The sequence below is a fragment of the Anneissia japonica genome, unplaced genomic scaffold, assembly GCF_011630105.1.
Source record: "Anneissia japonica isolate Jap-2015-1 unplaced genomic scaffold, ASM1163010v1 scaffold287782_len627234_cov183, whole genome shotgun sequence".
Classification (NCBI taxonomy): Eukaryota; Metazoa; Echinodermata; class Crinoidea; order Comatulida; family Comatulidae; genus Anneissia; species Anneissia japonica.
In genome coordinates this window covers 615,790-626,170 of record NW_022695201.1, presented here as the reverse complement: position 1 = coordinate 626,170, position 10,381 = coordinate 615,790, and the positions used below count along the sequence as shown (strand labels likewise).

At 30.2% G+C, this 10,381-nt stretch overlaps 1 protein-coding gene across 1 annotated transcript in view; it reads left to right on the top strand.

Moving 5' to 3' along the window:
• The first annotated feature begins 8,602 nt into the window (after window positions 1-8,602).
• The window catches only part of LOC117101435 (receptor-type tyrosine-protein phosphatase T-like), a 93,234-nt gene continuing 91,455 nt past the window's right edge, over window positions 8,603-10,381 (top strand). The window contains exon 1 of the mRNA XM_033241412.1: window positions 8,603-8,856. Within this exon, the coding sequence (XP_033097303.1) occupies window positions 8,775-8,856 (82 nt within the window). The 5' untranslated portion in view covers window positions 8,603-8,774. The remainder of the gene's footprint in view (window positions 8,857-10,381) is intronic.

Below are 10,381 nucleotides of genomic sequence, written 5' to 3'. Positions count from 1 at the left end.
CTAACCACTAGCGATAAAACACTTTCAGGGATCAACTTGATTATAATATACTGTAACTTAAACTACTTAAAAATAAGCCTTATAACACTGCAAATATCACTCCGCTATGTATAAATGCACTAGACTCTTAAATATTGTAGCACAAATTAAGCTACTCAATCAATCAAATCAATACGCACTCAAAATAAATAGTTCTAATAATTACTAATAATCATTAACGTTTTCTGTTCATGTACAACCAAAACAGCCATCCCTTGCAAGATGATTCATCATATACCTAACACGATGCTACAATTCTGAGAATAACTATAATTCTAATGATGGTTAATTCGTAATTCCTAATATAAAACTTAGGCAACTCGCTAACAATAGCGACTATATCAGTCTCAGTTTTTTAATCTTATTTAATCATTGAAATTGATGTTCTACGATAAATTATGATCTTTTTTACAATGAAGTTTAATACAATGATATTTAACTTACCAGTTGAACTGCTCAATACTCATAGAACAACCGTGTTAACTTTCTCAAATAACTAAATTACACTACAGAATTCTCTAACGCTTCTCTTTCTACTAAAAATAATTTGCTGTGTCTTATCGGAGCGCGAAAAGAAACCACAAAAATGTGAGACAGCTAACATGAGAGGTGCTCCTTCTTTCCCTTACGAAACAAAGACATACTTTATTTGTATATTACTTATAATATATTTTCTTTATTTGTAGGTGCAGTATAGATTTTGCTACGATGCAGCGCGGTGTTACCTTGACGGATTTGAAGCTTATGTCAACTTTTAGTTATATCAAAATCCATATGTTACTCAAAAGACACATTTGATAGTCATAAATTTATTTGTGTTAATTTAATTGTTAAATTAATAATAATAATAATTCTGGATTTATATAGCGCCTCCCGTTGGATAAATTGGATAAGTATTTTCAGTTATTAAAAATTTATTACTCATAATATCCTTGTTTTCACACCAACCTGCAAGAAAAGTTCAACAATTACAGAATGCCAACAAATGAAATCTCTATTGTCATGGAAAATGCCTCTTTTAACATTTACAAATGAACTTATAATATTACAATACAAATCTGTTTACAAACAATTCTAAAAAATAAGTGGCACACGCCATGTATTCAAGCAATAACAAATCAAAGTAATGTAAGGTATAGGAAGAAGCATGCCATCATGATTTAGGCTCGGTCGGCAACATTTTACTTCTAGGGACCCATAGTTAGCCTAGCTTCCCACCACCCAAGACTTCAAGTTATCATAGAAATGTTGTCAAAGATACAAAATATACGACCAATGTAATACAGTAGCACCCCCTACTCTGGGACACCCCTATTAAGGGACACTTTTTAGTGAACCAACCCCTATTAAAGGGACACTTAATTTTTTTCATTGTATCGCAAAAAACTACAGCTGTCTGTTTAAAAAAAACTTTTGAGCAATGAACATTACATCCAACCAGAATTTTTTCCTTGAATCAGGTGTAAACATCGGTATAGGCCCTTGATGCTTAATTAAGTCCAATTTTAAAAGTAATGTTGGAATGTTACAATAATAGTTTATAAAAAAAAAACTGATGAATTATGATGCTTAATTACAACTCACCGATTCGACCGAACAATCAGCGTCACTATAAGTTGTTCGCGATAGAGTGTAGTGATTTTATGGAAACTATTGTATATTTTATATATGGTTCAATGTATTGGACAATTTTCATTGACGTTTTTAATTATGGCTAGATAGACCTAATCACAAAATTACAATATTGTTCAAATGAAAAAAAATGGAATCTGCACATGTTAATAGTTTTAATTTTTTAAGGTTTTAGAACGACAAAAGTAATATTTTCAAATGATATGAAATATTTTACAAAATATAGGCATACACTGTTATTTTCGAGGATTTATTTTAACTCCAACTCCTAAAAATGTACAGAATAACTCCTTCGTAATTAAAATATCGCCTTGAAAATAACAGTGTAACCTTTTTATGGTATATGATTTTTCATTTATAATTACTCCAAATATATACCTAAATATATTCCATGACACCATTATTTTCATTCTTTTTATGTATGGATGTATTGGTTAAATGGACTAAGATTTTTAGCTATTTTTACAAATAGATTTATTTTTGTATATTAATTTAACATATACTTTTAAAATCGTTAATTTAAGAAAGTGAAGTCATTGTAATGCTTATAACACAATGCCTCACCTGATCTAAAAATTAATAATGGAGAGTGTTTGGTTTGGCTTTCGAAATTTCTCCATAATGCTTAATGTCTAGTTATCTTGTAGATTATCTAGGTAGATTAATATGTTATTAACAATGTGAAAAGAAAATTCATGACAAAATACTATCAAAAATTCAAAATAGGAATCATCCGATTCGTTATGATCTTTAGTTTATTACGATCTAGTAGACGTCATGGGTCTACGCAAAACGATATTATTTTCTATATTCTATCACATTTTTTGTCCAACTTTAGCATTCCAGTTTTATATATTTTATATTTTATTGATGTTCTTGTGTAATAACTAACCTTCGAGCAATTTTATGTCAAATAGGACAACAAAAAGGACAAAGAAAAATAATTAAGAACTATTTGCAGTGGACATTTTAGCAGGTAGAACGCCTATTTGTTTCTGGGATTATTTAGTGCAAGCACACTTCAAGTACAAACTTAAGGATGAACAAACTATAGCTGTATTTTTTTAACTCATTAAAATTAATACATTTTGTAGTGTATTAACAATTTAAAATTCGCTTATATTCATTATCCTTGTAATAATTATAGAATTACTAATCTAATAGCTGTCAAGTTTCCAGGAAGATTTACTTTCATAAATATTTTGCAACCTATAGGCCAACGTCTATTTATGTTGATGATAAATATTTTTCAATTAAATTGTATACATTGAAACTGTGGTTTATTGATTTTTTATGTTGAGATAAATTTTAGACCATATTGCGCTAATGTTACATATTAGTGTATTGTATGATAAGGAAAAGTTATTCTACGAAGTAACATCGTTACAGCTGTAGACCTAATGATGTACGGTACAGCATTTTGGTGGATGATTATTCAAATGGTCATAACAGTCTGCTTGTACCGACCTGCGGAATCATCAGATAAGTGTACTATTATGTTGAATTTTCTTAAAAGTTGTAGGTAGGTATATGTAATTCTATTTAGAACTTGTGTTTGGAGAATGGAGGTGAAGGGTATTGCAAAATTGCGCGTCAGTATGTGTGTGTGTGTGTGTTGTCCTGGGCGCATAACTCAAAAACTTACAATGTTATATAATATATATTATATACTATATATATATCGTTCATCCGAGTAGTTTGGCTAGACCGAGCCGACTCGAGCGAATTGTGTGCAAATATGCTGATTGACGGGACTGCCTTTTTGGCTGATGGAGCGGGTCATTATTTCTTCAGTACATATATAGCACAATAGGGCGAGGGTTTGTATTTTCAGATTATCTTTTTAAAATTTGAATTTTTTTATGATTCGTATGCAGTTAAAAACCATTAAAGTCACCATATTTTTGTAATGACGTCTTCTTATTTTTGTGTTTAGTTGATATAAAATTATATTAATTAGTTTGTCATAACCTGTGATATTTTGTGTATTTATTAATAGATAAGTAGTCTGTTTATTACTAATACACTGTACATTCCGAGTTCTGAGATTGTGATGTAGGCCTACTTATAGGCACAAATACTGTTTAAATCATTTTACACAAAAGAAACACTATTTTCAAAAATAAATCATAGAGTGTACAAAACACGAATTGGGAAAATGTTGATATGATGAATGAAGAAAATTGAAATATAGAATCACGATGACTCTCATCAGAGAAAAAAAGATATACAGTTAGTCGTTTCAGCTTATGTGAATTGTGAACTATGTTTACGTGTAAAATTAGTGATGCACTTGGTTGCAGCATTTTAATGATGGTTCGCATCTCATTTAAATGCATGCTGAAAATTCCTGGTATAAAACAAGTTCGACAAACCCATCTTTTTTATTGCGATACTGTTTCATACACTGTACATGGAGAAAAATAGTGTGAGTAGTAGTTTGTGGAAAGATATTCAGTGACACGCCCAATATATCGGGCCAAGCCGAGCTATTAAAGGTCCCTTTTAAATATACCGAAATAGGCTATACTGATCAAAAATAATAGTTCAACTGTTTCTTTGATTTGTATATTTTAGTTTGTTTATAAGATACTTGTCTGCCCAAAAACAGATATAAAACTTGCAGAAGCAGATGCAATTTTTTTTTCTTGCAAATATGGGATGATTTTCTGATAAGCGCAAAAAGATTGAAATGATTGTCAACTGCAATTGTGTCTTTTCCCATAAAACTGAATAAGTGTAGGTCGCTCGTTGTCTTCATTACTTCAAACCAATGCTACCGAGTGCAGTAGTAACTATTCATTCATATCACAATCCATTCGCAAATGCTGATATGTCACACAATCAATATAATAATATTCAAGTTTTATCGTCGTAGCGCCAAGAATTAACCAATGATCATCAGCATAATTATTATCTGTGTAAAATCCAGAAAAATGTTCTTAAATACATTCATAACATAAAGAAATGTTAAAGTACAGAAATTATGGTACCGTAACATATTTTAAGCCCCATATATTCTGTAAAAGAACATTAATATAAAACAAAAATTCTCAATATTATATTTCAATCAGTAGGCCTATTTATAAATTTTCAAATAAGTGTAAAATTATAGATTATTTGTTATCAGTGAGAGTATGAATACATTCAAAAATAACCTTGGCAAACATACAAATGTTTAATATGATTATTTTTATTATTGTTCAATTGAAGTACTGAAGGTCCTCCGCACGTGTGGTGCTGATATGGATTTACCATCCAGATTCTAGAATATAACGAAAGCTTCATTAGCCTATTGCCATTGGAAATCCTTTTTTTCCCCAGGAAATTTTTTGTCGTACTTGGTTGCTATTACCATACAAGATACTTTTATTGTCACTTTGTAAACAAAATACAAGTAAAATTCGTCTTTCCAATGCAAAATAATTAAAGAAGTTAGACATAAAAAGGACATAAATAAAACAGAATATACAATGATACAATTATTTACAAGAATTGTCTATATATTGATCCCAGTGGCGTAACGAAGAGGCCGGAGGCCCCTAGGCAGGGGCCCTTCGGGCCCATAGGTCTCCCAGACGCTGGGAGCCGCTCAGGTGTTTTTAGCGTTCCATGACGTATTGATAATGCCCTTTTCACACATTCAAATTTGTAAGTTTGTCTATCGCGATTTGACCCTCAAAAAAGCATACTTATTTCCAGCTAAGATATCACTTTATAAACATATTACAATAAATACCAAACAAAACGAGCCAATTAAAATCAATAAATATTTATGAACATTTATTTTAACAAAATGTAGACTGGCGATAGTGATGATAATAAAAATGCTCCAATCACCCTGCAGACTTTGTCTTGGAAATGGGCCTTTGATTATTTATTGTAAAAAAATACTGTTTTTGAATTTGTTGGGACCTCCTGGACCCCTGGCTTTAGCCAGTGAGAGCTCATAGCCTTTACACCCTGAACTGTAGGCCTACGTGTGGATTGAGTTATGAATACATTATTTTCTTAATCTGTTTGTATAGCACTTTATTGGACGTACTATTCGTAAATTATTTTGAACAAATGAGGTGAATAACAGTAGGCCTACAACATTTCTGAGCATCTTCACAGTTACTAACAAAATAATTTGATACAGTATTAGTTTGACAAAGGTGAGGGTTGCAATCTATATGATTGTCTTGTTTCATTTAATATTATTTATACTGCGGTCCAGGGGCGTAGTCAATAATTATTTCAAGAAAATTTGATATTTTTTCTATAAAATTATTATAGAAAATAATATCCCGACTAGTCTGTACATTCATGCAGTATACTGTATTATTAGTACGTTTAGGAATATGGCTTAAAAAATTACAGTTACTCCATACCATTTGCCCAATTCACTTAAAATGTACACTCAACGTCAGGTCCTCCACAAATATGCATGGATAGGCCTATGGATTTACCATCCAGGTTCTAGAACATAACGAAAGCTTAGCATATTGCCATATAATAATATTAGACATCATTCTCTTATTAGGAAATGATTTTTCCTACTTGATTGCTGTTATACAATATACCTTTATTGTCAGTTTGTAAACAGACTACAAGTAAATGTTGTCTTCCCAATGCAAAATTGTTTAAGAAGTTAGACATAAAATAATCGAAGGAAATAAATGAAACAGAATATACAATGATACAATTGTTTGCAAGAGTTAGTCCATCTAATAAAAATCAACATTTGTATGGTACATGTGAAAAAATGAATTTCTTAAAGAGTTTTTATTGCACTTTATTGAACGTATACTATTTCAAAATACTTTTCTAAACAAATGAGGTGAATACGAGTATACCAATTATGGGCCTCTTCACAGTTACAAAAAAAAAATTAATATTTAATAGTTCAACAAAGGTGGGTTGTGATATATGCGACTGTCTTGTTTCATTTATTATTATCTATACTGCGGTCGATGAGACTATAATCATACAATAACACAGTAGTACGAAAAGCTTTATTTTTTAAAAAATTAATTAGATAAAATACAGAAAGTTAAAAAAATAAGTGAAAGGCCGGATATGTGACCAATGAGAATATAAGAACAAAAAAATAGAAAAAAAAAACCATACACAAAAGTACGGTAAAACATTTCTTTACATTGAGAAGCGGTACTCAGTAGAGCATGTCCTCCGCCTACATTTCTGCCTCGCGAGCCAATTACACTTTTATATGAAAGTAAAGATGATGCTAATTTTTTTTAAATGAATGTACTATTGAATGAAGACTGCAAACATTTAAAGGCTCTGTAAACGATTTGTCTCAGCTATGTAATTAGTACAATTAAAACTCCTTTAGACGGGTACACTGGTAAATTTGAAAAGTCAAATGGCCTCGTTAGGCAGACACATCAAGGACGTGTGCCAAGTGTTCATTTAATGGTTAGCAAAAATAGGCATGGGTTTTTTCGTTATATATCTATATAATTTTTTTTATATGATGTAAAATATTTCATATAATATATAATATTTTACATAATATATATTTTATATAATATAATATTTTATATATAGGCCTATAGTTGTTTATATAATATATAATTTTTTTAATATAATATATAATATTTTTATATAATATATATTTTGTATATAATAATATTATAATTTCTTATAATATATAATTTTTTATATAATATATAATATTTTATATGATATATAATTTTTATATAATATATTACATTTTATATATTATATAAAATATTAAATATTATTTAACGTAAAAAACCATGTCAATTTTTGTTAAATAAGGTGCCTCATATTTTTCAATCTCCGTTAATTTGTCTCAGATCATATGCATAAACGCATTCACCACAGACCACACTAAATTTTGTATCGGCTATTTAGTACAGGCTAAATGTGACAAAAATCCTATTTAACCTTAAACAAACTCTAATAAAAGGACTGTTTGCATATTCTTGTAGGCCTATATTTTAAAAGTCATGAAACAATTGTTGCCACCTTTTTATAGTTGCGTTTACAAAACATTCAGGGTCGAATGTCAATTACCTATATGCAGCATGTTCCAGGTCATAATATAATATTTCATATATAGTTGTTTATATATATAATTTTTATATAATATATATTTTTATATAATATATAATTTCTTATATAATATATAATATTTTATATAAAATATAACTTTTTATAGCATATATTACATTTTATATATTATATAAAATATTGAATATTATATATAACGTAAAAAACCATGTTAATTTTTGCTAAATAAGGCGCCTCATAATTTCGAATCTCCGTTATTTGTCTGAGATCGTATGCATGAACGTACTCACCCAAGACCACACTAAATTTCGTATTGGCTATTGGATAAAAGAGTGTGATGTCATTCTACCAAACGTTAAGTAAAGGATTTATTTGTTCGCCGGGTTACCTACGTGAGGAAAAACAGTAGTACACGAAATAGCACCCTAATTGTAGCCCCCTTTCTATACAAAATCATAAGAGTTTTACAACTTTGAAATAAAAATGGAAATATTATATATACATTATTATAAAGCTTCAAAAACCTAGTTTTATAATCTGATCACCCTTGTCAATGTCAAATAAAACCATTGAAATTATATTGTCGATTTTGTGAGAAAAGTTAGGGTCTCAGTTGACTCGTATATCGATGAAGGAAAGTGGTATGTAAATTAAAAAAAAAAAAAAAAAAAAAACTAACAAGAAAGTCACAAGGAAGTAAAGTGATTTATTGAAAAATGAAAAGCCCACAAAATATTAGGAATATATATAACAAAGATATTGTCTTCAAATTTCTACTGCGCAACTGTAATTCAATAATACTTGATTATGTTTGCTTTTCCATTCGTTAAAAACCAACGCTACTTATTGTATTATATTAATACTAAGCACACAAGGAAATAAATGGGGAGAAAAACTGTTGTGCTATAAAGTGAGAGCTTCGAGTCAATCCGGATTTGAGATTCAGAAATGTTCTGAATTATTGACAGTATTAAACTCTGTTATATAATAGCGAAAACGATATTTATACAGTCGCAGATTTGTATACTACGAATTAATAGCGTACAGCTGTAGGCTTAAATATGTACGGTATAACATATAGGTGGATCATTATCCAAATGATTATTTATACAGTCTGCTTGTACCGTCTGACGGAATCATCAGGTAAGTGTAGTAGGGTTGATACCGAACTTACTTGAAGCCCATACTTGAGGTAGTGTAGGTCTATCTAGGCATAACGTACTTAGAAGTAGATATTAATTATTCTACATTATTTTTTTGATTTGCTACCACTTGCTTATTAGGTGAGCATGTACGTGTGGAGGGAATCACAAAATAAACTAGATGTTTATTTGTGTAATGAGTGAAAACTTTGATACAAATTATTCAATAAATCATGTTCATAATATCTGGCTTAGTAATATAGTCAAATGAAGGTTTTGAAAATATAGTGATGTCAGGGTTTTATAAAGGAAAAACAGAGGAAGGCAAATATAATATGAAGAGCTTATAAACAGGCTTGATAAACCCCCAAATTAGATCACGCATGAAGGTCGTTGCCACCTGATGTAGGGCATAGAAGATCATGTAGGTACAAATTCCTGTACGATTATGGGTTTGGTCTACAGGATTATAAGACGGTGGTAACTTTAATAGAGATAGCATTCTTTTCATGTACTGTTATGTAGAACGGCTTACGCCAAAACTAACTGGGCTTGATGAGAATAAGCGCTGCAGATAACGACGGCGGAAGCAGGGAAGGGGAAGGGGGGCCATTCGCCCCCCCCCCACTTTTTCTACTGAGGGACCTGCTTCCCGCCCCACTTTTGTGACTGTTGCCAGCACCAGTGACAATTTACGAACGCTGCAATGTCATTATTATTATTATTATTATTATTATTAACAATAATAATAATAATAATAATAATAATAATAATAATAATATTATTATTATTATTATTATTATTATTATTATTATTATTATTTGGTGCTTAGAGACCTTGTTTATTTGCCCTTTATAAGTTGACCTATTATTATTATTATTATTATTATTATAAAATATAGGGGTTTTTTCATTTTCTAATGAATATTACAAGTTCCCTTTTTGAACTGAGGAACCAAACGTTGATTAATGTCAGTATAGGCGCGTCTGTAAAGTTTACTTGAAACCCACCCTTGAGCATGAAGAAAAAGAATGGAGTCACCCACCTTCTGAATTCTGTATTTGGGGTGGAGGTAGACACTCTTTATGGAGCGACGTATAGCCTGGGTGCAGTAGGAAATTAGCGGGAAAAAAGTAAAGGAAAATTTATTTTTGGTTTTCTGAATCAGTATATCATATAGTGTCTCAGAAAAAAAATCCCCATTCTTAGAGCTTGGGCAATTTTTTTTATAGCACTTTAAAGTTTTGACATAAAATATCCTATTTTGGGCTAATTAAGATCAGGGTAGGGGAAATAAATGTATGTTTTTTGTCACTTTTACACATGCTATGTATATCAAATGTAACAAGAACTTGGCTAAATTGTTACTCCTCACCCTCGCTAAAAAATTTAATCAGAATAATGACGTCATTACAAAAAATTCCAAGATGGCTGCCATTTTGGCTGTAAAACTCTTTTAAAATGTAAATTTAACTGTATTGTTATCAGAGCAATTTCAAAACAATATATATCCATACACACACACA